The sequence below is a fragment of the Cnephaeus nilssonii genome (assembly GCF_951640355.1).
Source record: "Cnephaeus nilssonii genome assembly, chromosome: 2".
NCBI lineage: Eukaryota > Metazoa > Chordata > Mammalia > Chiroptera > Vespertilionidae > Cnephaeus > Cnephaeus nilssonii.
The window spans coordinates 25,406,250-25,433,324 of record NC_137073.1 but is presented as its reverse complement, the minus strand read 5'-3'; the positions used below and the strand labels follow the sequence as shown (position 1 = coordinate 25,433,324).

At 40.4% G+C, this 27,075-nt stretch overlaps 1 protein-coding gene across 3 annotated transcripts in view; it reads left to right on the top strand.

Moving 5' to 3' along the window:
• Positions 1 to 1,030: 1,030 nt before the first annotated feature.
• PDXDC1 (pyridoxal dependent decarboxylase domain containing 1) overlaps positions 1,031 to 27,075 on the top strand; it is a gene marked incomplete at its 3' end in the record, with an annotated part of 49,539 nt that continues 23,494 nt past the window's right edge. For 2 of the 3 annotated variants that reach the window (XM_079797377.1, XM_079797375.1), the window contains exons 1-8: positions 1,031 to 1,187; positions 13,131 to 13,204; positions 14,205 to 14,267; positions 16,728 to 16,808; positions 19,270 to 19,416; positions 20,580 to 20,769; positions 23,870 to 23,938; positions 24,487 to 24,565. In XM_079797377.1, the coding sequence (XP_079653503.1) occupies positions 1,167 to 1,187; positions 13,131 to 13,204; positions 14,205 to 14,267; positions 16,728 to 16,808; positions 19,270 to 19,416; positions 20,580 to 20,769; positions 23,870 to 23,938; positions 24,487 to 24,565 (724 nt within the window). In that variant the 5' untranslated portion in view covers positions 1,031 to 1,166. Of the gene's footprint in view, positions 1,188 to 1,363; positions 1,543 to 13,130; positions 13,205 to 14,204; positions 14,268 to 16,727; positions 16,809 to 19,269; positions 19,417 to 20,579; positions 20,770 to 23,869; positions 23,939 to 24,486; positions 24,566 to 27,075 lie in introns of those variants that run through there. The other variant, XM_079797376.1, reaches the window with a different exon arrangement.

The following is a 27,075-nucleotide window of genomic DNA, read 5'->3' as shown; positions in this document are numbered from 1 at the left end:
TTTATCTACTCATCTATTGGTGGGCACTTGGGTTGCTTCCCTATTGTAAATAACGCTGCATTGAACATTGGGGTGCATATGTTCTTCTGAATTAGTGGTTTGGGTTCTTTGGATATATACCCAGAAGTGGAATCCCTGGGTCAAAAAGCAGTTCCATTTTTTTATTTTTTTTTTTAGGAGCCTCCCTACTATTTTTCAGAGTGGCTGTACCAATCTGCATTTCCATCAACAGTGCATAAGGGTTCCTGTTTCTTCACATACTCACCAACACTTGTTATTTGTTGATGATAGCCATTATAATTGTATATCAGGTGTGGAGCACTTATAGGGGCAGTGTGTGTGTAGTGTAGGGACGCTGTAGTCAGGGTGTTGGGTCTGGGTCCTACCTAGATTGGCACTGAGGAACGGAGATACTCTCTACCAGCAACAGGTGATCTGTTATAATTATCATCACCTAACAAGTCATAATTGGGGCTTGACATGAAGGAGGAGGCTGGACCAGTTGTCTCAAAGTCTTTTTCGTCTAGAATTCTACAGTAAGGTCTGAGACAAATACCTCGGCTCTGATCAGTGCCATTCCCGAGCAGCAGTCTTTTGGGAACCCAAGACCTGAAACTCGCAAATCGCGGAGCACCTAGGAAACTGGGGGTCCTGCGCGTGCGCAGAGGTGCTGTCTCTCCCTTTCATTGGTGAATGGACTGTTCCATTCCTGACAGGTGTTGACTGGAGATAATTTGGGAGCCTGGGCTTGGAGGTACAGTCGCGTAACTAGTAGTTCCTGCATTTTCTGCATGACTTATCGCTTATTAGTATATACTTCTACCCTGACGCCTGAGACAGACTTCTGAAAAGAGTTTGGAACGGCTCCACCGTTCATTCTCCCCCTCTCAACTGGGAGCGTTAGGGCTGCCCGACGTGACGGCCAGGTACGGATGCCCAGAGGGCCCCGCCCACTTCCAGGGCCCCGCCCCGCCGCGCCCCGCCCCCTGCCTCTCGCCGATCCTCAACCCGGCGGAGCCTGGGGCTGCTCCTCCTCCTCTCCGCCCCGCCGGCCGCAGGCGCGGGGACGTCAGCGCTGCCAGCGTGGAAACGGCGGCGGGGCACGGGAGGCGGAAGTGGCGCCTGGGACTGCGCGCCTCCCTCGGGCTCCGCCGGCCGCCTCGACCATGGACGTGTCCCTGGACAAGGTTCGTACCGGAGGCGGGAGGCGGCGCTGCGACCCGGGTTCTCCACCTCCGGGGCGACTGTTTCCCTGTCGCGAGCTGCCATTGTGACTGGAGAGGGGCCGGGGGTTAACGGGCCCGTCCTGAGGAGGCCTGGCCGCGAGGGGTCCGGTTACGTCACGGGGCCGGGAGCCTCTCGGGTCCCCGTGGGCCGAGCGAGGGAGGCTGGGCCGGGTTCTGCCCGGGCCACGAGCGCACGAGCCCTGCGCGGGGCCGACCTTGCGGCCTTCAGCGCTCGGCTAGTCCATTGGGATGACAGAGCTCGCCCCAGAAGCGCCTGGAAAGAAGCCCCAGGTGTTTGGGAGCCAGCTGCAAACCCGTAGGTTTTCTGTGGTTTCCAAGTGAGGAGGGAAAGGCAGGAAAGCAGTGGTGTTCCCGTTTCAGCGTGCCTAGAAGTCCGTGGTAAAAATCCGGGTTTTCGTCCGGGAGTCCGAACCTTTAGGGGGCGGGGCCGGGACCTGCGTGTTTAACAAGTTCCCCGCGTGATTTTGATGCTGTAGTTTGTGAACGCAAATTTAAGACCCCGGAGGTCAAGGAAGGGGTGAGTCTTGGGTAGGCTGTGAGTTTCTTTTTGAGGATTGCTGCTGCTCCGCACATTTCTAGCTCGCCTGTCGGGGGCGGGGGCGGGGGCGGGGAGACCCTCGGGTCAACCCGAAATCTCCCGGTGGCAGCGCTCTCTGGTTTCCCCTTGGGGGAACAGGAGCGTGGTGTACCTGGCTTACCGCACTGGCCTGTGAAATGGATCCTAACTGTCCCGGGTTGAGGGCTTGTAAATGACCACCGGTGCTTGGATCTCTTCGTGGATGCCTACCTTCAGAACCCGACACTGTGCCCTCCCTTAACGTCTTTCTTCCTGTTCAAACTGGGGACACTGCTCGTCCAGACCCAGTTTCTCATGCATGTAGAATTCAGGAGCAAGTCCAGTGCTTTAGAACTGCTTTCTTTTCATTTTGAACTGGCAGAAGTTAACACATGTTGTCATTTGTCAGTGCCAACAGCTGCTGTGGATTTGTTAACTTGTCTCTGGAGAGTTGGAGGGAGGATTGTACAAGTTCAGCCCGATGTCTTCCGTGTGCCCACCGTGGTATAACCCACACCTAGGCTGTTTCTCATACATTTTGGAGTATGCGATCAAGGAAATAAAAAGGAATGTTTTTCTTCCACTGCCTTTCTGGTGAATGTTACATGTTTTTTTCTGGCTAGGAATGAAGTCTTTCCAGGCTTTTGATTAGCACAGTTATCCACCTTCGGGTACTTGGAGTTGTAGTCTTGGTCAGTGGTTCTCAACCGGGGCAGTTTTGTTTCCCAGGGGACATTTGGCAATGTCTGGAGACATTTTTTATTATGGTAACGAGGGGGTAGAGAGGAGCTGCTAGCCCTGTGTGGGTGGTGGCCAGGGCTGTTGCCAAACACCCTTACATTACACAGGACAACCCCTATACCAGAGAATTATCTGCTCAAAATGTCAGTGGTGCTGAGGTTGAGGGCACCCTGGTCTAGATCATGTGTGTAACACCAATAGTTGGAAAAAAAAATGCGCAAAATGTCCCTTTAGTGTCTTCTTTTCAATTTCATGAGAGGATGGGGTAGGCTTTTGTCATATCAGTTAAAAACCTAAAGAACTGGGGTGATCTTTCCTCCAAGAAAAGTTCTTTGGAGGCAAATCTGCAAACCAGAGTGGGTTGGAATCCTGCTTTAATTATTACTTTTCTGACGTTTGATTGGTAGATTAGAGGGTTGCTCGCTCTCTAAATGTTAATTGGTGATAAAAAATCTTAAATTCTCCAAATGAAGATCTGAAGCGGTACTGAAACTCCAAAGTTCTTAAGGCTGGAGCATTCACAAAAACTGCAGTGATCTTTTAGGAATTCAAAATGTGTGGGTTGGAAGTTTCTGCCTTAGGCCAGTGTGGAAATTCTGAATGTAAGTTTTTCAGAACTAAGATTGTGTCTTATTTTTACATTTTATGAAGCAGTAGAGGGCCTTACGTGTAATGAACAATTTCTCTTGGTGCTGAGTGGGCAGAAAAGAATAAAGCATTGCTATAATATTAATAGCAGGATTTTGAGTTCTGAAAAATAGTTTAAATTTAAAACCTTGAATTGTGCCCATTCCTATTTCTTTGAGGGATAGACTTTTCCGAGCTAAATTCTACTTTATAAATTTGAGAACTATTTGAGCAGTTCTGAATGATCTCATTTAAACGAATCCTTGCATAATTTATACTGCTTACAGACACCACAATGTTATTTAATACCCATCCTCTAAAATACCGAGTAATCTCTCACTTTAAAATGTAGTATGCTATCATTCAGTGGAAGCACTCAGTGCATTTCCTTGGTCCAAATATAATTGTGTTCTTGCTTTTTTTGTTTTGTTAGGTGATATGTAGATGTGCAGACCTGTGATGACATATTCTTGTCTTTTTTTCACAATAGTATCAGTTTTCTTCTTGTATCTGAAATTAATGATGTCTCAAGAAACCAGATAGGTTAATTGAAGGGGCCAGGTATTCAAACTAGAAGAGCAGGAATGGAAGCCTCAGCCCCCCAATATGGTATGTCTAATGGATAAGAAAGAGGCCCTATAGCATAATCTCACAATGCTTACTTATCTTAATATTCAAGTGTTAAAATGCCACAGGAAGTAATTATTCTGATGGTGAAGGTCTTAATAAGTCATTCAACACACCAACATATACTTTTTAGTGAAAACCTGCTACTTTAAGTTAGTAGAACCACCCAGACCTTTTTCTGTTGTTTGGAAAATCCCATTCTTCCTGGGTATTATGTTTAGACAAGGTGTGTGGCTGTTTGTTTTGCATTTACTTTAATTCCAACCTTGAGTAAACTTAGAGCAGGGTTTTCCAAACTAGCACTGCTGACATTTTGGGCTGGATAATTCTCTGTTGTGGGAGGCTGTTGAGTGCATTGTAGAATGTTTAGCTGCATGCCTGGCCTCTGCCCCCTGGATGCCAGTCCCAAACCTCCCCCTCCCCACGTGTGACCACCAAAAGCCTGTCCAGATGGAGCAGTTGTTTTCTCGGGGTGGGAGGAATTGCCTCAGGTTGAGAAACACTGACTTAGAGAACCTAGAGCTGCACTGTCCGGTGTGGCTACGTAGCCACTGGTCACATTTGGCTTTAAATATTTAAATTTAGGTTAATTAAAATTAAATAAAATTAATTCTGTTCTCAGTCACACTAGCCACATTTCAAGTGCTCAACAGTCACAGTGTGTTTTTTTGGCTACAATGTGGCTACTGAACAGTGCAGATGTAGAACTTTTCATCACCATAGAAAGTTCTGTTGGACAATGTTGCCGAGTGAGGCCAATTTATCTGTTGTATATCTAATTCTTTTCTCTAAAAGAGGGGACTTTGACCCTATTTCTGACCTAACTAATTACAATCCAACCCATTTTTATTTCTTGTACTCATCCTGAGCTAAATGCTCCCCCCCACACACACCCCGTTTAGATCTGATTTTGGGAAATTATTTATCACCTACTGTTTATAAGTTTATAAGGAGTAGTAGGAGCATGAGTGGAACATTCCTGATCATTATTGAAAAGGACTACCAGAATTTCTATCCCTGCTTTTTACTTTAAAGCTCACAAAAAGAACCCCTAATAGCCAAACTTGAAATGACCAGTTTCTGTGGTCTGCCTTTTTAGATTCCACTCTTACTTGGAATGGGAGGCTTCTGTGAAGAGATGATAGCCTGTAATTTTAGTGTTCGTTTAAAGCCGATTCCTGTATCATCATAACATGAGGGTTTTGCATACAGGTGCTTGGTGGTTAAGATGGTAAATGATTACCAAATGCTGAGTGTCAGAGAAAACTTGGTAGGTACAAAGTTCTGATCCTAAAAATTTATGGCCTTAAGCATCTTTTTTAAAAGAATAATCTTTAGCCAAAACCAGTTTGGCTCAGTGGATAGAGCGTCGGCCTGCGGACTCAAGGGTCCCAGGTTCGATTCCGGTCAAGGGCATGTACCTTGGTTGCGGGCACATCCCCAGTAGGGGGTGTGCAAGAGGCAGCTGATCGATGTTTCTCTCTCATCGATGTTTCTAACTCTCTATCCCTCTCTCTTTCTCTCTGTAAAAAATCAATAAAATATATATAAAAAAAGAATAATCTTTATTGTTGAAAGTATTATATATGTCTCCTTTTTCCCCCCATTAACCCCCTACAGCCCGCCCCTGACCCCAGGACTTCACCACTCCATTGTCTGTGTCCATGAGCCGTGCATATATGCATACAAGGTCCTTGGTTGATTACCTCCCACCGCCTTCTCTCCGAGATTCCACACTCAGTTCCATGCTTCCATTTCAGTATATTTTTATTGATTTCAGAGAGGAAGGGAGTGGAGAGAGAGAGATAGAAGCATCAATCATGAGAGAGAATCATTTATCAGCTGTCTTCTGCCCAACCCTACTGGGATTTTATGCCCTTGACCGGAATCAAACCTGGGACCCTTCAGTCTGCAGGCTGATGCTCCAAACACTGAGCCAAACTGGCTAGGGTTCAGTGATTCTTGATTTATTTAAAATAGCAGAGGTAGTCAATAGCAGAACTATTAATGGTCCCCAGTCTCATGTGTATTCCCCAATATCTAGGCTTATGAATTGTAATTATAGATAGGAGTTGGTTGAGCTCAATGTCATCTGTTTTCACCTAAAGCAGAAGGCGGGTTTGACTTATAATTTTATTTTACTTTTTTTAAAGTATGTTTTTATTGCCCTGGCCAGTGTACTTGGTGGTTAGAGCATTGATTAACAGACCAAAGGGTCATGGGTTTGATTCCCAGTTAAGGGCATCTACCTGGGTTGCAGGTTCATTCCCCTGGAGCTGCATATAGAAAATCAGTGGAGGGGAAAATTGTCCTCAGGTGAGGATTAACAAAAACACACACAATAAAATATCTTTTTATTGATTCTTAGAGAGAGGGGAAGAGAGAGAGCATTGATTGGCTGCTTACTGCACGCCCCTACTGGGGATAGACCACAAGATGGGCATGTGCCTTTACTGGGAGCCAAACCAATGACTTCTTGGTGTATGAGTCAACACTCAACCACTGAGCCACACTGGCCAGGCTGACTTATTTTTATTGAAAGCCAACTATGGTCAAAGCCCAGTGCTGAGTGCTGAGGGTAAAGGAGACATGATCTCTGCAGGAGATTATGTTCTGGTAAGGGGTATCCTATATAATAATCCTATATAATAAAAGGGTAATATGCAAATTGACCCTAACGGTGTAACGACTGAGAATGACTGGGTGCTATGACATGCACTGACCACCAAGGGGCAGACACTCAATGCAGGAGCTGCCCCCTGGTGGTTAGTGCGCTCCCACAGGGGGAGCTCTGCTCAGCCACAAGCCGGGCTGACAGCTGCAAGCGCAGCAGCGGTGGCGGGAGCCTGTCTTGCTTCCTTGGCAGTGCTAAGGATGTTCGACTACGGCTTAGGCCCTGCAGGGAGCGGGCCTAAGCCATCAGTTGGACATCCCCGGAGGGCTCCCAGGCTGCCAGACGTATGTCTGACTGCCAGCTTAGGCTCGATCCCTCGGGGAGCAAGCCTAAGCCAGCAGGTAGACATTCCCCGAGGGGTCCTGTACTGCGAGAGGGCGCAGGCCAAGCTGAGGGACCCCTCCGAGTGCATGAATTTTCGTGCACCGGGCCTCTAGTGTATGTATAAATGTTTAGACAAATCCTTAGATAGCAAGGAGGGGTAAAAGAAATATCACAGAAAATAAGAAACAAATTGTGTGTATGTGGGGAGTGCAGAACATTGAGTAAGTGACCAGGGAAGATTTTATGGAAGAGACTTTTTAGGTAGAATATTTCATTCAGAATCATGACTTACCTAGAGTTTTTTTAAAATGTAAGTATATCCCTGGCCAGTGTGACTCAGTAAGTTGAGCGTTGTCCCATGCACTGAAGGGTTGCAGATTCGATTCCTGGTCAGGGCACATGCCCAGGTTGCCAGCTTGATCCCAGGTGGGGAGCATGCAGGAGGTGCTGATCGATGTTCTGCTCTCACATGGATGTTTCTCTCTCTCTAAAAATCAATAAATAAAAAATTTTTTAAAATATATTTTATTGATTTTTTACAGAGAGGAAGAGAGAGGGATAGAGAGTTAGAAACATCGATGAGAGAGAAACATCGATCAGCTGCCTCTTGCACACCCCCTACTGGGGATGTGCCCGCAACCAAGGTACATGCCCTTGACCGGAATCGAACCTGAGACCCTTGAGTACGCAGGCCGACGCTCTATCCACCGAGCCAAACCGGTTTCGGCAATAAATAAAAATTTTTAAATGTAAGTGTAATGTAGATTTTTACTTTATAATATGATTGTGTCTCATTATTGCTAGTAGAATGTAAATTAAGGGATAGGAAAGCCATTTCATCTTTTAAAGTTAAATCAGGTATAGAAAAAATACCACTAGTCACTTTGAAAATGTCCAAAAATTCCTTTGAGAAATATGATTTATCCAAAAAAAAAACTCTCTTGGTGAGTGGAGAAATTTATCTAGCTTAAATAAGTCCATTCTTTTCAAGCAATATTCAAGGGCCATGCAGTTATTTTTAATCTAATTTATTTATTTAATTTCTATTATTATTGCAATAGTTTTTTTGCTTGGTGGCAAATATTAAGTATTTAACAGCAGCAAGGTAGATAGTTCTTGTGGTCTAGCCTGGAGCTCTATCCACATTTTATTTTAGTGGAAAATGCATTTTGAGTTTAAAATGACCAAGGGAAGAACAAACTTTTCTAATGCAATTTTCCCCCTTTCTGCAGAAAAGCAGGAACAGCATAATAAAGCCTTCACTTTGAAAGGCACCTCAGTGACATTAAATATTTAGCTACAGCCTTGGCTGGTACAGCTCAGTTGGTTGGAGTGTCGTCCCGTGCACCACAAGGTTGCTGGTTCAATTCTTGGTCAGTGCACATACCTAGGTTTTGGTGGGGGCACGTACAGAAAGCAACCAATCTATATTTTTCTGTCTCTAAAATCAATAAAACATATCCTGGGGTGAGGGTTTAAAAAATAAATTAGCTACAGTGAGCCTTTCAGGATCCTATTGACCATGAATTACTTACTGGACTGAACATTATATTAAGTGGAATCATATGAAATTGCTCTTTTTGTGCATTAAAAACAGTTGAATATTGGCACTTTTACACAGTTCAACCTTAAAGGTCTGAAGATTTATAGATACACAGAGGCTTCAAGAATTGATGGATTCCTTTCCTCAGAATTCTTCTTACTATATTTAAGATAAAGCTAGCAACATTGATCTTACATAATTCTAATTGAATTTTGGAAATAATGATATTGGTAAGGATAATGGATAACTTTATCTTTGTGATTGGAACCCCCAACAAGTCCTAGGAAAAACTCCCTTATAAGAAGCATATCTCAGTGAAAGACTTTATTTTTTTCCAGTGACTACAGCATGTTTCTTTTTAAGCAATTTTGTTTTTATTCCAGAAAAAGTGTGTGATTCCAGATAAGCTCATAAATGTTTTGAAATAGAGCTTGCCTGATGTGTGATATTTTTCCACCTGTGTAATTATTACTGGGAAGCATTTACTCATGTCTAAGTGAATTGATTCTCCAGAGATAGAGGCATTCCCAGTATTTTAAGGCGAGTGATTTGAATGCCCCTTTTTTCCTTCCACATACTTCTATGACAGGTTTGAGCAATGTTACTAACTTTGCTGCCTCCTTACCTCTACTAGATTTTTACTTCTGTTGTATATTTTTTCCCATATTCTTTTCTGCCTCTCTTTTTGAGGAATTTGTAAGGTTAGATACTAGCACCTTACGCAATATTTGCATATATTTTTCAACTAAGAATATTATGATGCTCAATGAGCCAGTAATTACAGTGTCTTCATGTTCTCACAAACACACTCAAGCATAGAGTCCATGATAATTAAAAATAAGATTTTTGAAGAGTATCCAGTTCTTAGAAGATAGAGACAAAAGTACGCAGTTCTTAAGTAAATACTTTTCTGTTGAATCAGGCAAAAATATGTATAAATTGAGCCTCCATAAGGTAGCCAGGTTTGCAAGGCACTATATCAACTTTCCAGAGAATTCCTGTTGTTTTCTCTCATCTTTGACACATGAGGAACAGCTATGTTCCTAGAGCAGCTGCTGCTGTATTCTCGTTGCTTCTCAAGGTGAATAACATTGGGGGTACTAGTGCTAGATAGTAGGCATGGTTTATGTTTTCATTTGGGAGGAAAATAATAGGATTTGTGGAGAGTTGAGAGTTGCATGAGTATCAGAATCCAGGATTAACCTTGTTTAGAAAGTTGTTGGAAGCACAGAAATTTGTAGCTTTATTGGATCACTTTGATCAGTTGAAGAAAGGTAGTGATTTTTTTGTACATCTAATGCATACATTGTAAGCTAGCATTTAGTAACACCAAGGTCTTCTGTCTGAGATGAGCAGCTAGTAGGTAGTCTCACACGCTTTAGTTTTTCTTCTGAAATAGTCCTGGAACCCCGTCCCCCAACCTTGTGAACATTCCTCTCCTGAAAAAAGTTTATTTAAACAACAGTATTATACGTATACGCCTGTTATTGATGAATGTTGCGATTTATGTATTTTAAAATTACATTTTAGACTTCCTTTTCCTTCTTTTCTGGAAACTGCTTTTCTTTTAAGGTTTAGCTCTATATTTCTCAAATACAGTTATTTATATACCATCTTTGTGAATTTTGTCATGTCTGCGTACCACTTGTACTATTATTTACTTAATATTTTTTTGACTTTAAATCAATATACCCTCCTTTTAAATCGAGATAGTCCCCTGGCTGGGTAGCTCAGTTGGTTGGAGCATCGTCCCCATAAGCCAATGTTACAGGGTCCATCCCCAGTCAGGACACATACAAAGAATCAACCAGTGAATGCATGAATGAGTGGAACAACAAATCGATGTCTCTGTCTCTCTCTCTCTCTGTCTCTCTGTCTCTCTCTCTCTCTCTCTCTCTCTCTCTCTCTCTCTTTCTCTCTCTCTCTCCTTCTCCCTCTCCCTCCTTCTCTCTCCTTCTCTCTCTCCCTCCCTCTCTCCCTCTTTCTCTCCCTTCCCCCCTTCTCTTTCTCTCTCAAACCAATAAATAATCAGTGTTTCTCTCTTTCCCCACCTCTTCCTCTCTTTCTCTAAAATCAATAAACATTAAAAGAAACTGAGGGACAATTTATATGCAATAAAAATACCCACTTTAATTATACAGTTTGCATTTCATCAGGTGTATACAGTGATATAACCACCAGGATAGTGAAGATAGGGAACATTTCCATCTCCCTGAATAGTTCCCTTGTGCCCCTTTTCAGTGGACCCTGGATCTGCTTTCTGATGCTACAATCTAGCCACCCTTAACCCTTCCTTTCCTTTAAAAAAAAAATAAACTTAGCTTTTATTAAACAGTAATGTCTTAATTCAGAGTTGGAGTTATTATTTTTATCACTATTCATGTGAAAGTAAATGTGTGATTTTTGTTGTCACACTTTGCTCTACAATCACTTAAAAAAATTTCTCAGGCCCTAACCGGTTTGGTTCAGTGGATAGAGCATCAGCCTGTGGACTGAAGGGTCCCAGGTTCGATTCTGGTCAAGGGCATGTACCTTGGTTTCGGGCACATCCCCAGTAGGGGGTGTGCAGGAGGCAGCTGATCGATGTTTCTCTCTCATCGATGTTTCTAATTCTCTATCCCTCTCCCTTCCTCTCTGTAAAAAATCAATAAAATATATATTTTAAAAAAATTTCTCCGCTTTCAAGCATGCTTTATCAATCTCTTGTATACATTGTCTGGCTCTGTAACAGGTACTGTGGAAAGGAACTATAAATAAGCAAGTAGTGGCTGCCCTCCCTCGAAGCTTATAGAGGCATGGGTTTTAGTTTTAAGGAAAAAACTAGTAAATATATATTTTTCTTAGAGCACTTCTTGACTTAGAACTAGTATTTTTCTGCAACTAGATAACATTTTATATTTTTGATATCCAATTAATACAACAAACACATGAGTGTTTACAGCATTGGAGGCAAATCATATTCACATGGAATCCACTCAAATTTAATTGTAAATGTTTTTCCTCTTCCTTCCCCCCTCCCCACTTCAATTCCTAAACGAGAATAGAAAGAACAATTTAAATGTAAGCCAGTCCACTGAATGAGTGTGTGTGCTATAGAGAGAGACTCGAAGGAATTGAAGCTGCAGTCCCTTCCCGTTCTCACAGGAGCTGCAGCAATAGGGCACACAGTGAGGAGGTAACGTAAAACCAAATTCAACTTATTGCACACCTACTCCGAATACCGTAGGCAATATAAGAAAAGAAGATAATTTCACTTCAAGACTTAGAGCAGAATAAGACAGCTTCTATAAGTGTTTATAACCAGCTGACACTAGAGATTCAAGGCAATAAAAATGCTATGGAGATTAAGAAGAAAAAAAGGAAAAGGGATGTGTTTGTTTTACTTCTGCACGAATTTTTAAATTTTTGTTTGATTTTTTGATGGGAGGTAGATGTACACTTGGTACTAAAATCCAAAAGGAACAAAAGGGTGTGGACTGAAAAGCCTCCCTCTGACTTCTAGGCCCATCTTTCAGTTCTCTTCTCTGGAGGCAGTCATTCTTACCAGCTTGTGTGAGCTTCTAGAGTTTATAGAGAACATAGAGATTTATGAATGTCTCAGTTTCCTGTGGCTGCTGTAACAAATTAGCACAAACTGGGCGGCTTAGAATAATAGAAATGAATTCTGTCACAGTTCTGGAGCCCAGAATTTGAAGTCTGCATCACTGAGCTGAATCGAGGTATTGGCAGGGCTGCTGCACTGCCTCAGAGGCTCTAGGGGAGAGTTCCTTCTTTTCTTGTTCCAGTTTATGTTGCCTGCCAGCACTCCTTCCTTGGTTTGTGGCCCCATCACTCCAGTGTTGAGGCAAGCATCTTCGTATCTCCCTCTGCTCCATCTTTACATAGCTTTTGTGTGTGTGTGTGTATGTTTAGTCACCCTCTACTTTTCTCTTATATGGGTACATGTGATTGCATTTAGGGCCCACCTGGATAATTCAGGGTAATCTTGACATTTCAAGAGCCTTAACCTAATCATATCTGCAAAGTTTTGCCATAAAGGGTAACATTTATAAGTTCCAGGGATTAGGTATGCATAACTTTTGAGGGGCCATTTTTCAGCCTACTGCAACAGTAAAATAAATAGCATACTATACACTTTTCTGAACCTCCTAAGAGTGAAAAACTGGAATAACCCAAAGGTCTATTAATTCAGGACTGGTTAAATGATGGTACATCCATAAAATGGAATAATAAGGTGTCAGCACTAAGAAAAATGAAATAGACATACTGACATGGAACCACATTCATTATAAAGTAAAAAAAAAAAAAAGCAAGTTGCAGAGGTACATATAAGTAAGGTAAAAATTTGGAAAGATAAATATCAAACTTAAAGTGGCTTTCCCTGGGGAGAGGAACTGGTGGACCTTCTTGTTGTTAATCCTTATCCAGGGGTATTTTTCCATTGATTTTTAGAGGGAGTAGAAGGGAGGGGGGGAGAGAGAAACATCGATGGGGGAGAGACACGGTAGGTTGACGCACACACAGGGGGTATCGGCACCTTCAACCCGGGCATGTGCCCTGACTGGGAATTGAAACCATGACCTCCTAGTTCGCAGGTCGACACAACCACTGAGCCACGTGGGCCGGGCTGTGCCAGCCAGGAACCATATTCATTATAAAGTAAAAGTGCTGTTGGCATTTTTAAATACAGCATGTAGTTTATAATATATGTGTTTTGTTTTTCTGGGTGAATTGTGTTGTTGAAGTAGTAGAGATTATCAAAGTTGAACCTTTAAAAAATTTGTTTCCTAGATAGCAGATCCTACATTAGCTGAAATGGGAAAAAACTTGAAGGAGGCTATGAAGATGCTAGAGGACAGTCAGAGGTGAGCCTGTGGAACAGAAGTGACCTTGTTAAACATGTTCAGTCTGTTATGAAACTGGTGGTACTGGTTTCCTGCTGTTATAAACACCTCTGGGTTTCAGAATGTCACACTTAGCTTTGCTGACTTTGAACTTGGTATTTGTTTTGGGTAGAAGATGCTTTGTAATTAAAGGATTTTGAAATTGAGGGGCAGGACTTATAATTTTCAATTCTGCCTATTAAGAGTTTAATTAATATATTGATTTGAAACTGTAAGTATTTCTTACTGTAAATTAAGGTCATATAAGGCATCAACTAACCAAGAAATGGGTTTCATGTTCTTTTCCTGAAACTCAAATTATACCCCAAATTGGGGGCTGGGGCAAGGGATGAGCAGGGAGGGAGAGATGTGATAAATGTGTTTTAAATTCTACATCAGTTACTAATAGATTATAGATAACATAGAGGCCTGGTGCACAAATTTGTGCACCAGTGGGATCCCTTGGCCTGGCCTGTGGGATCAGGCCGAAACTGGCTCTCCGACATCCCCTAAGGGATCCCGGATTGCGAGAGGGTGCAGGCCAGGCCAAGGGACCCCACCAATGCATGATCAGGGCCGGAGTGGGATGGTGGAGGTTGGCCAGCCGGAGAGGAGCCACAGGAGGTTCCAGGAGCTCCAAGGCCTGTCTGGCCCGTCTCTCTCAGTCCCAATCTGCTGGACCCCAGCAGCAAGCTAACCTATTGGTCAGAGCGTCTGCCCCTGGTGGTCAGTGCACATCATAGCAACTGGTCAACCAGTCGACTGTCTGCCCCTTGGTGGTCAGTGCATGCCATCGTGAGCAGTTGAGTGGCCTTAGCATATCATTAGCATATTACGCTTTGATTGGTTGAATGGCTGACCGGTCAACTGGACACTTAACATATTAGGCTTTTATTAAATAGGATCATCACATGCTTGCATGCTCAAATGGTAAAAATTTGATATGACAAAGTGAATAATTTTTAATTTTCCTTTAAATTAGAAGAACAGAGGAGGAAAATGGAAAAAAACTATCAGGGGATATTCCAGGGCCACTCCAAGGAAGGTAGGTGAAAATAAAGATAAGTACTTTTAGTTTGGGTAATAATTTTCTTTAAACCAAGATTTTACCATCATTGACTTACAATTTTAGTGTTACAAAGAGCAAATTTAGAGTTACAAGCAATGTAACTGTAGAAAACTGAAATGCCGTTGTCTGGTTGGTGAGAATGCCGAGCCTGCCTGCTTCTTCCCCTTTCCCATTCAGAGTTTAACACAACATCATGAATCAAAAGCAATGCACAAATTTATAATTATGAGTTGAATATCATACTTAGTTTATCTTTGAAACCTGTAATCTGTATGGTACATTGAGCATTATTATGAGGGATATTTTCATTTGATAAGATTTATTATTTTTATATAGTAAAATGAAAGGAAAATGTCAACTTTAACCATTTATTGACAGAGCAATTTATTTTTTGAACAACGAAAACAAATTTGTCTAGTGTTTATGGTTTGAGCTAACAGGGAAAATGTCAGAAAAATAAGTAGCTGTCTAACTAAAATTTTTACAGAATGTTAGTACTCAAGTTTGTAATTAAAATTTCATGCAAGGTTTCTTCATACAAGCTTTTTTTTTATAACCAGGAAACTGCACATAGGTAAACATTACAACTCCCTTAAATTGTCCTTTGACCTGAATATAAATATGTATAAGGTTGCAAAAGAGAAGTGAGGAGGAAGGGAAGGATCACAGTGTGCCAATAATGTCACATCTAACACACCCAGATACCAATATTAAAATAGGCACTCCTACTCAGTAGCTTAAATGGTGCTGAATTTTTTGTTGTTGTTGTTGACTTCAGAGAGAGGAAGGCAGAGGGAGAGAGAGATAGAAACATCAATGATGAGAGAGAATCATGGATAGGCTGCCTCCTGCACACCCCCTACTGGGGAGTGAGCCTGCAACCTGGGCCTGTGCCTTGACTAGGAATTGAACTGGTGATCTCTTGGTTCGTGGGTCAACATTCAACCACCGAGCCACATGGGCTGGGCTTGAATGGTGCTGATTTGAAGCCCTCTCAATGTACATGCACCGTCTTCTACAGGTCAGAACAGAAACCAAGTCCTATAAATCTCCTCAGGGAATTAAATTTCCTGAAGGGAATTAAAGAGTTCTACTGATTCCACAGTTTTCCCAGAAGAGATACCACCAAGACCATCTGTAATTCTCAGAATGGGAGGGCATTAATGCTACTGGCCAGGCATATTCACACTTAGTGCTAATAGCCTACATCTGAGATAGCACTATGCCAGGCATAGCCTTAAATGCTTTACATACAATGTCTGATTGCATCCTCACAATTTCTTAATGTAAGGACCTAGGGAGTTTCGATAGCTTGCTCAAGTCCTGTGGCTAGGCACACAGCATATCATTTGTAATATAAACTTAAGTCATAACTTTTAAGTATATGATTCATTTTATTTTACATTATTGGGACAACGGTAGGAAATTTCTACACTGTGTCCAAGGACCAGGGCCCCTCTGCTGTGAATGTCAGCACCTTGGGGAGGATGGGTATTGGGGCATTGTTTTGACAGTGCTTCTTTTTCAGAAGAGAGAACTTTTTATTAGTCATACTCTTGTTAATGGAGCAATAATATTTTCACATTACATGTGTTCAATTTGACATTACTAACTACTTTAGTCATTCACATTCTTCCCAGAAGTTTTCACCACCTCATGTGATGAGCACTTAGTAACTTATCTTGAATAGAAGTAAATCTGTTCACTGGTATACTCTAAGCCAGTGATGGGCAACCTTTTGAGCTTGGTGTGTCAAACTTCGCCAAAAAACTGAGCATAACTCGGGTAGTGTGTCACTTTGAGGAAAAAACATTATTTCGCAAATGTTTCATCCTCAGGAGCAGCAAATATTTCATCCTCGGCATGCGGCCGCCTCAGCGGCCGTGTGTCATCAGAAATGGCTACGCGTGTCAGTGCTGACACGCGTGTCATAGGTTCGCCATCACTGCTCTAAGCAGATCTCCAGCTCCCCAGTTTGGGGAAGAAGTGGTAAAATGATGCTTGCATTACATGTTTAAGTCTGTTAAAACAGCAGACAAGATGCCTACATGGCGGGAAACTAGATATATTAGTGACATTGGAGTATTCTTGCTGCTTCTGTGACCTTCAGCGTCTTATAAGGACTATTTTGGCTCTTATGACATGCTTATTCTCCAGGATTCAAATGAACAGGTAGAGAAATATTTCTTAAGCAATATTGGTTAAATTTAAAAATTTCAATCTCAGATTTAAGTATAAGATTTAATTAATCACAAGTAAGATTGTATTCAAAATTCCAGTTAATGATTTGAGGCTTGTTTTTAAAAGATGTATACTGTATCTCAAACACATTCTTACTCAAAAAAACTCACCAAAGCTAGTTTGGATGAGAGAATAGAGTGGTGGGGGATATGTGCTATTTCCAACTGTCCATCAAGTCTTTTTCTTATTCTGCAGTGGACAAGATATGGTGAGCATCCTCCAGTTAGTTCAGAATCTGATGCACGGAGATGAAGATGAGGAGCCCCAGAGTGCCCGGTAATGGAGAACGGTTGGCAGCTTCTCTGTGACAGTATTATGTGTTCTTGATTTTGAAAGGGATTGCATTCTTGCATGTTGCTGAAACGATAAGCTATGTTTCATTCATATGATATTAAGAGGATGTTTGTTTGTTTTCTTTTCAGAGAGACATTTACATATTTTACATAATATATTTTGTAAAAGGAAGGCATTTACTAAACCTAAATTCTATAGTTTTTGTGGTATTATCATCTTTGCGAGGGGCTGGAAAAAGGACCAAAGGACAATTGCTGTGTGCTTTTCTGCTTCTGATGGCCTCTGCTCCTGCACTTGTGCTTCTGCTTCCTAAGAATTGCTGCAGCTGAACTGATTGGTGGCAGGCCATTCTTGTGAATCATCCATTTGCTTTATTTTATTTTCATCTATTTAGCTATTTAGGTTCATTTTATTGTTAAGTCTTTTAAATTTTTTTTTTTTTTTGGAATAAGTAATGCATTTTTCTGGTTCAAATTTCAAAGATAAAAGGTTATACAAAGGCAGTTTTCCTTCTTACCTCAGCCTCTCTGTATTGTTCTCCTCCTTAGAGACAGACAATGTTGTATTTCTCAGAGATATTTTATGTGTGTGTATACACAAGTAAAATGTCCTTACTCACCTCCTCCATTACACAAATACCGTACACATTGTTTTGTACCTTGCTTTTTTAATTTATGTCTTAGAGTTCATTGCATATCAATACACAGGAGATTTCTCCTTTAAGAGCTGTTTGGCCCTAGCTGGTTTGGCTCAGGGGATCGAGCATCGACTTGCAGACTGAAGGGTCCCGGGTTCGATTCCAGTCAAGGGCACATGCAGGGTTGTGGGCTTAATCCCCAGTAGGGGGCGTGCAGCAGGCAGTCAATCAATGATTCTCTCTCATCATTGATGTTTCTATCTCTCTCTCCCTCTCCCTTCCTCTCTGAAATCAATAAAAATATATTTTTTTTTAAAAAAAGAGCTGTTTGGTTTTACTTTGAATGGATGAACCATATTCTAAATATTCTATTTAGTCTCCTTTTACAAACATTGCTGCAACCAATAACTTTGTACATGTATCATTTCTTAGAGAAGCAAATATTTGTGGAGATTAAAGTTCTAAAGTAGGATCCCTGGGCAAGATAGTTTGTGTATTTCTAATTTTAATAGATATTGCCAAATTTCCTTCCATGGAACCTGTGCCAGTTTACGGTCCCACGAGCACTGTATGAGAGTACCTCTTTCCCCACATGTTTGCCTGTAAGAGTGTTAGACTTAAGGGTTGTTGCCATTCTGATAGGTGAGAGATGATATTTCAGCATAATTTTAATTTGCATTTCTCTTACTAACCAGGTTAAGTATCTTTTTGCATGTTTTAAAACCCATTTATATTTCCTTTTCTATCAACTGTATCTTTTGTCCAGTATCCTGTTTGATTTTTTGACCTTTTAAAAATTGACTTATTTTTTATAAGGGAAATTAGTCCATCCATTTAAATTATATATAAAACAATACCTAGTTCCCCTTGAATTTGCTAAATTATTGTTATAAATAGCTAATGAGGGGAATTGATCTTCATGTAATGATTCTTTAAAAAATGGTTTTCTGCATATTTAGCTCTACCCTACATAGTTCTTATGGCTGGTACTTAGTTTAAAAAAAAATTTAGGAGAAAATTATTCACAAACAATTTAGTAGATATTCAATAAAAAGAAGGATATTTATCTCCTAGGAATTAGTTTTTAAAATACTTTTTTCCAGACTGTCAATACCTTATAGGCATTGAATTTTCTAAATTTGTCTGAATTTGTGCCCTAGGCCATTAAGTGGATTTTCAGTCTGACAGAAATTTCTGTGGGCCCTTGTGGGGTGGCTCAGTTGGTTGGAGCGTCATCCCATACCAAAAGGTTGCTGGTTCCATTTCCAGTCAGGGCACATACCTAGGTTGTGGGTTTAATCTGGAAGGCAACCAATTGATGTTTTTCTCTCACATCAATGTTTCTGTCTGCCTATCTCTCTCTCTTTCTCTCTCTCTTCCCCCCTTCCTTCTCCCTCTTCCTCTCTCAAAATCAATTATGTATATATTCATCCTTGGGTGAGGATTAAAAATTGTATATGTATTGCCCAGCAGACGTGGCTCAGTGGTTGAATGTTGACTTAATGACCCAGGAGGTCACGGTTAGATTCTGGTCAGTGCACATGCCTAGGTTGCAGGCTTGATCCTCGGTGTAGGGCGAGCAAGAGGCAGCTGATCAGTGATTCTCTCTCATCATTGATGTTTCTATCTCTCTCTCCCTCTCCCTTCCTCTCTGAAATCAATTAATAAAATATATTTTTTAAAATGTAGTTATAGCCTCGGATGAGGTTTTAAAAAGAAAGAAATTTCTGTGGAATACTGTCAAAGTTTTATTTTTTTAATATTTTTTCTAAGCCTTTTTTTAATCTAATGAATTTTAATTAACAGAATCCAGAATATTGGAGAACAAGGTCATATAGCTCTTTTGGGGCATAGTCTGGGAGCTTATATTTCAACTCTGGACAAAGAGAGGCTGAGAAAACTTACAACTAGGATACTTTCAGACACTACCTTATGGCTGTGCAGAATTTTCAGGTAAAGACATTATGAGTCTTTTGTTTCCGATAAAGATAATGAGTTTGGTATAGATTGTGACAGATGTTGTCTGGAGCTATACTACCTATGTTCAAATATGCCTCTTTCCCTTCCTCTTAGAAGGGTTGCTTAACCTCTTCATGCCTCAGTTTCCTCATTTACTAAATGGGGGTAGTACTACTATCTATATTACGGCATTGTTGTGAGGATTAAATGAGCTAATGAATTAATACACGTAAACAGCTCAGAACATAAGCACATGCATGTTGGATAATGTCAGCAGTTCCTTATTTTTAGAATTGATAATTGACACATGTCAATAGAAGGTAGTGCAGTGAAACGTATTAAAATATTTTTAATCAAAGTAGCCTGTGCTTTAGTAGAAAGGAAATGCTGTCAGAAGGAAGATGAGTGTGTGTTATGAAATTGAAATTTGCTTTATACTGTGATAATCATGGTCTTACTAAGGAATTATAGCAAGTTAAGGATTCAGCAGAAGACATTGGACCAGTTGTATTTTTATGTTATTACTTTTATGGAAAAGAAATGTTTGCCTAACATTGGAACATTTAACTTGGGAGACTCACTTTCAGATGTTGGGAAAGAGATTGGCCTGGCTTGAGTATAAGTTTGCTTAACTATATTGCAAAGAAGAAATTTTCTTCCATTATAATAAAAATCTAATACCTGTAATTGAAAGTCTCTCTCCCTTCCTCTCTAGGAGATTAAGAAGAATAAAAGGTCCCATGTAGATAATAGTGAAAGCAAAAGTTAGCCTGACCAGTATTTTTGACAATTCTATTTACTTTAGATGTTTTAGGGCTAAAACTCTTCCAGGAATCATGCCTGCATTACCCCGTGCTAGCCTCCTTGTAGAATAAGCCAAAACCATGAGGAACTTCCTGTTCTCTACTGATTTTAATTGTTGCTTCTCTTTATGGAGTTGGGGCTGGACAAAGGGTCATTGCCTCTGTTCCTTATAACCTCCAACTGTAAGGAGTTGTCAACCATCTAAAATTAGGGTGATTCCTATCTCCTTTAACTGATCTAGGTGACAGTTTTTAGGCTGAGAAAATAATTACTTCCTTGATTACAAAACTGGGATATAAAATCAGAGTTAACCAGAGATAAGAACATATTAATATATGGGTGTCTCTTAACAGGTATGAAAATGGCTGTGCTTATTTCCATGAAGATGAAAGAGAAGGACTTGCAAAGATCTGTAGACTTGCCATTCATTCTCGTTATGAAGACTTTGTGGTGGATGGGTTCAATGTGTTATATAACAAGAAACCTGTCATATATCTTAGTGCTGCTGCTAGGCCTGGCCTGGGCCAATATCTTTGTAATCAGGTAATGTGGCGTAAGGTGGACATTTTAAAGATTAGATGTTTCGTTCTGTCCTGGAACTTTTAAAAGTGTGTAGACCCATTTCTTTAGCTGATTTTCTTTTCAAATGAAAAGAAAGATGGGTTCTTTATATGCTTGTTTTGTCATTATAAGAAAACATATAATTGTCTATTAATGAATTTAGATATGTAATTTTTTAGTTACCCGAAGGCAATCAAATCAACGTCAAAATTTTTCTTTCTTTCTAGACTTCAGTCAAAGACTACATGGTTATATCTGACTTTTTTCACTTAATAGGTGCATATCATGTTTTGCAATTCTTTAAAGCTTTTCAAAATATATATATTGATTTCAGAGAAGGGGGAGAGAGAGAAGAAACATCAATGATGAGAATCATTGATTGGCTGCCTCCTGCATACCCCTTACTGGGGATCAAGCCTGTGCCCTTGGCCGGGATCAAACCTGGGACCCTTCAGTCCTTAGGCTGACACTCTATCCACTGAGCCAAACCAGTTAGGGCAAGTAAAGCTTATTTTTAATGTCTTCATAATATATAGTGAGTGTATAGTAGTATTTTAACTGACTCCCTTTTGGACAATTAGAGTGTTTGCATTCTTTTGCTTTCTATGACTATTTCTGTGACCAGTGCTATTATGCATAGTGCTATTATGGACATCTTTGTGCATAAAGCTTTGTCTGTATTTAGGGTTATATTTCTCAGACTTTCAGAGTCAATCTAGAATTCCTAGATCAAAGAGCATTATTTCCATTCTTAAAGTTCATAGTGCACATAGTCCAATTAGGGGGCTACCTTGATAAAAGAAATGAAATCTCTTGGCCAATAATGTTTTAAGGAAAAACCCTTAGGACTGGAGGGTTTGTGTTTTTTAAGGTGAAGGAGCCCTGGGGAGATAGATGGAGGAAATTCAAGGACTTAGTTAATTTAGAGCTGTGCTCACTAGTGGCAAGAAATAATGTCCTCTTCTTGAGGGTGTAAAAAAAAAGCGGGGGGGGGGGGGAGTTTTGTAATATCCCTATAGAAACATGAAATAAACTAGAGGCCCAGTGCATGAAATTCATGCATGGCAGGGGAGGGGTGTCCCTCAGCCCAGCCTGCACCCTCTCCAATCTGGGACATCCCTCTCACAATCCAGGACTCCTGGCTCCCAACCACTCGCCTGCCTGTCTGCCTGATTGCCCCTAACCGCTTCTGCCTGCCAGCCTGATCACCCCCTAACCACTCCCCTGCCAGCCTGATTGCCCCTAACTGCCCCTGCTGGCCTGGTCACCCCTAACTGTCCTCCCCTCTAGGCCTGGTTGCCCCTAACTGCCCTCCCCTGCAGGCTTGGTTCCCCCAAACTGTCCTCCCCTGTAGGCCTGGGTCCCTCCAACTGTCCTCCCCTGTCAGCCTGGTCACCCCTAACTGCCCTCCCCTGCAGGCCTGATCGCCCCTAACTGCCCTCCCTTTCAGGCCTGGTCCCTCCCAAGTGCCCTCCCCTGCTAGCCTGATCTCCCACAAATGCCCTCCCCTGCCGGCCATCTTGTGTCCACATGAGGGTAGCCATCTTTGACCACATGGGGGCAGCCATCTTGTGTGTTGGAGTGATAGTCAATTTGCATATTACCTCTTTATTATATGGGATTGCTTATTGAGTACTACTGTAGGCCAGGCACTTATGGACCCGAGGCTGTCTTGGGACAGCAGTAATATCTTCAAAAGATATGTGACAGTATTCTGTTAAGTGAGGAAGGCAGTGGCAGAACAGTATTAATGTGTTCATGCTCCAAAAAGTGTTTACATGCTTATATGAGTGTTTTTATAACTAGAAAAATATATAACTATATTTATATCTAGAAAATGTCTGGAAGGTTACATTTTAACCTGTTAACTGGAGATTGGTGCTTTATGTGGGGCATTTTAATTTCTCTCTATATATTGTGTGTTTTATTTGGGTTTCATTTTCATAGTTTAAAAGATAAATCCTTTAAGGGGAATGAGTGTGGATAATGTGCTTGTTAAATTTTTGGTCTTTATTTTTTTATTTTTTTGTTAATCCTCACCCGAGGATATTTTTCCATTGATCTTTTTAGAGAGAGTGTAAGAGAGAGGGAAAGACAGAGAGAAACATATCGATTGGTTGCCTCCTGCACGTGCCCTGACCAGGACGTGGGCTGAGGAGGAGCCTGCAGCTGAGGTATGTGCCCTTGACTGGAACCAGGGACCCTTTGGTCCCTAGGCTGACCCTCTATCCAGTGAACCAAACTGGCTAGGGCAAGTTTTTGGTCTTTAAATTCTACCAAGTTTAGTTATATAGGACAATAGACTGCAACTGTTAAAAAATTTCTAAAACTATAAACTCCTCAAGGATTTGGAAGCTGGGGGCAGTGGGGGAGGGGGGGAGGGATTTGGAAGCTAAAAGTGAAGAATATAAAACCTGAGAATTGATATCTTTATAACACTGACTTCATTTCTCTGCAAGTCCATGTTTATTGATTTTTAGGAATGGAAGGACCCATAAATAAAGTATTCTTTGAATGCCTTTAACTGGTGCTACTAATGTTTGGAGGAAGGACCCTAAAATTATTCCCCCAAATGCTCAGGGTTCAATTGTTTCCAGTTTGTAAGTGTTTTGTTTTTTGGTATATAGAATTTAGAAAATTTTACATTGTCTCTGGCCTCTTATAAGACATCTCAACTCCTGGAAATTCACCCTTTTTTTTGGCTTAGCTTTCTAGATGTATTTTAACATCTATTTATAATAAAACTTCCTAAGGACAGAGATTGCTTAAAAAGAATAATTATGACTTGTCTTGGAGCCACAATCTTTTTTAAAAAATATATATTTTTATTGATTTCAGAGAGGAAGGGAAAGGGAGAGATAGAAACATTTAATGATAAGAGAAAATCATTGATAGGCTGCCTCCTGCATGTCCCCCATTGGAGATTGAGTTTGCAACCTGGGAATTGACCTTGATCAGGAATCAAACCGTGACCTCACTCAACCACTGAGCCACACAGGCTGGGTGGAGTTACAATCCTTTGAGGGCATAAGTGAATGGTGACAAAGAATTTTCTTGTAAAACTGTATGTTTCTTCTTACAGCTTGGCTTACCCTTCCCCTGCTTGTCTCGTGTGCCCTGTAACACTATGTTTGGATCCCAGCATCAGATGGTGAGTTCTCCTTTTGGTTTGTAAAATAATATGGAATTGTGTTTTGAAACTGTCTTTCTTTTAACTGAAGTTTTGTTTGCTGGCCTCCAGATAATTCTTAGCTTATTCATTTATTGCTTTAATCTTCCCATTGCATACTGAAGCCAGAGCAAAAGGAATAAGTTTTGGGTTTCTGCATTTCTTTTTTCAAGATAGTTGGATTTTCTATACATTAATTCAGATGCATTAATGAGTAATATTAGAGATACATTTTTTATTGGTTTTGGGGGGTTGAGAGAACATTTTCTTTAAACATGCATGTTTAAAACTAGAAAATGTTGGCTATATATATGCAATTTTTAACTTTAATAACATTTAACTGATTTTTCTAGTTAGTCTTCAGGAAAAGTATTTGATTTTAACATCTATGCATAGAGAAACTAGAAAAGTTGTCAAGAATTGATTAATAATTTTGAGAGTCAGGTACTTCTTTTGAAAGTTGTAATTTCTCACTGAATAACTTTTATGCTGGTTGCCTCATGTTTTTATGATTTATCTTTTAATCCCAGGATGTTGCCCTCCTGGAAAAACTAATTAAAGATGATATTGAACGAGGAAAACTGCCCCTGTTGCTTGTTGCAAATGCTGGTAGGTAGCATGAACCTGAATCTTACATTTTGAAAATAGAAGAGAGAGGCTAAGTACTTAGCCTAAAAAAGACCAAGTCTTAAGAAATGTTTGTGTGCCACATGTTTAATATAGTCTGTATGAGCTCTGTGGTAAGAATTATAATAGTAAAGTTGGCTCATTTGATTCCCTTTAATTGTTGGTTTGTTATAGGAGCTATTTTTGTGTGTATACTTTTTCATTAAGGTTGTAAGGACTTCTTTACTCCTTCCTTCATGTGCTTCTTTCCTAAGTTGAATTTTGAAATGTCATACTTAAATGTGCACCTTGTAGACAGCAGCTGCTCTGCTTACTGTATTGTGTTTAACATTGTACTTGAAGTTCTAGACCAGTGGTTGCCAACCGCTGGTCTGTGGACCACTAGTGGTCCATGAGGTCCTGAAGGTTGGTGACTGCTGTTCTAGACAGTGTACAGATAAGAAAAATAATTAAATAACATAGAGATTGGAAAGAAGAATCAAATGTCTTTACTTACAAATGGCATGATTGTACAGGTAGAAAGTTGTAAGGAAATCAAAGAAAAGCCATTGGAACCAATCGAATCTATTAAGGTTGCAGAATTTTGTATACTAATGATGAACAACTGAAATTAAAATGTCATTCATTATAGCATCAAAAAAACGAGAACCTCATGGATAAGTTTAAGAAATAAATGCAAGATGTGTACACTGAAAACTGCAAAACATTGCTGAGAGAAATTCAAGAAGACCCAAATGAATGTAATTATATGTCATGTGCATGATTGAAAGACTCAATATTATTAAGTTAAATCTCACCAAATTAATCTATAGATTCAGCTTAATCCATATCGAAGTCTCAGCACAGTTTGTAGAAATTGATGAATCTTATTGAAATTGATAAGCTGATTCTAAAATTTATATGAAAATACAAGGGATCTAAGAATAGCCAAAATAATTTTGAAAAGAACAAAATTGAAAGACTTACCCCATCTGACTTTTAGACTTACTATAAGCTATCCCTAATAAAGAGAGTGTGGTTAATTGAAGAGAATAGACTCACATGTATATGATCACTTACTGATTTTATAAAGATGCCAAGGTTGCCGAAACCGGTTTGGCTCAGTGGATAGAGCGTCGGCCTGCGGACTCAAGGGTCCCAGGTTCGATTCCGGTCAAGGGCATGTACCTTGGTTGCGGGCACATCCCCAGTAGGGGATGTGCAAGAGGCAGCTGATCGATGTTTCTCTCTCATCGATGTTTCTGACTCTCTATCCCTCTCTCTTCCTCTCTGTAAAAAATCAATAAAATATATTAAAAAAAAAAAAAGATGCCAAGGTTATTCAAGGGAGAAAGGATAGTCTTTCCACCAGTGGTCTTGGAACAATTGGATATCCATGTGGAAAAAGATTGAATCTTAATCTTTACCTCACTCTGTATATAAAAATTAATTGTAAATGGTTCATAGACCTAGACATATGAGCCATGACACTAAAACTTCTTGAGAAAATATAGAAGATCTTTGTGACCTTATATTAGGCAAAGATATCTTAGGACACAAAAGGCATGAACCTGTAAGTTGGACTTTATCACAGATTAAAGGCTTATGCTGCTCAAGATACCCTACCTGTTAAGGAAATGAAAAGGCAAGTTAAAGACTGGGGAGAAATATTTGCAAAACATTTTTTTTTACGAAGGACTTGATCAAAATACATAAAGAAGTTTTACCATTTAGTATTAGGAAGACAAATAATATAATTTTTAAATGAACAAGAGATTTGAATAGACACTTCACCAAAGAAAATAAATGAACATTTAATCACTTAAAAGATGCTTAACATCATTAGTTATTAGTGAAATGCAAATTAAAACCACATGAGCTACTATTACATATCTGCTAGAATGGAGAGAAAGAAAACAGAAATACAGTGCCAAATGCTGGTGAGAACACAAAGCACCCGGAACTCTCATACACGGCTGGTAGGGAGCAAATAATGTTACAGCTCCTCTGGAAAACAGTTTGGCAGTTCCTCAAAAGGTTAAACATAAAATTATCATATGACCCATTAGTCCCATCTGTAGGTATTTATCAAAGAGAAAAGAACACATATGTCCACACAAAGAATTGTATGCAATACTCATAACTGGAAACAATCCAGGTGTCCTTTACCTTGTGAATGGATAAATGGGTTGTACCCATCTCGTGGGCTGCTAAGCAGTATGTAGGAATAGTACTAATATACATAACAGGGATGAATTTCAAAAGCATGCTAACTGCAAAAGGCTGGACAGAAGTTACACAGCGTATGATTGATATGAAATTCTAAAAAAAGGACAAAAGTACAGTGACAGAAAACAGGTCAGGACTGTGGCCAGTGGGGAGCAGAGAAAAGAGGGACACCTTGGGAGTCGGGTGGGTGGAAGGAGCTTTTGGGGTGATGGAAATATTCTCTACCTTGATGGTGTTGGTGGTTACACACTGGATACATTTGGCAAAATTTATTGAACCGTACA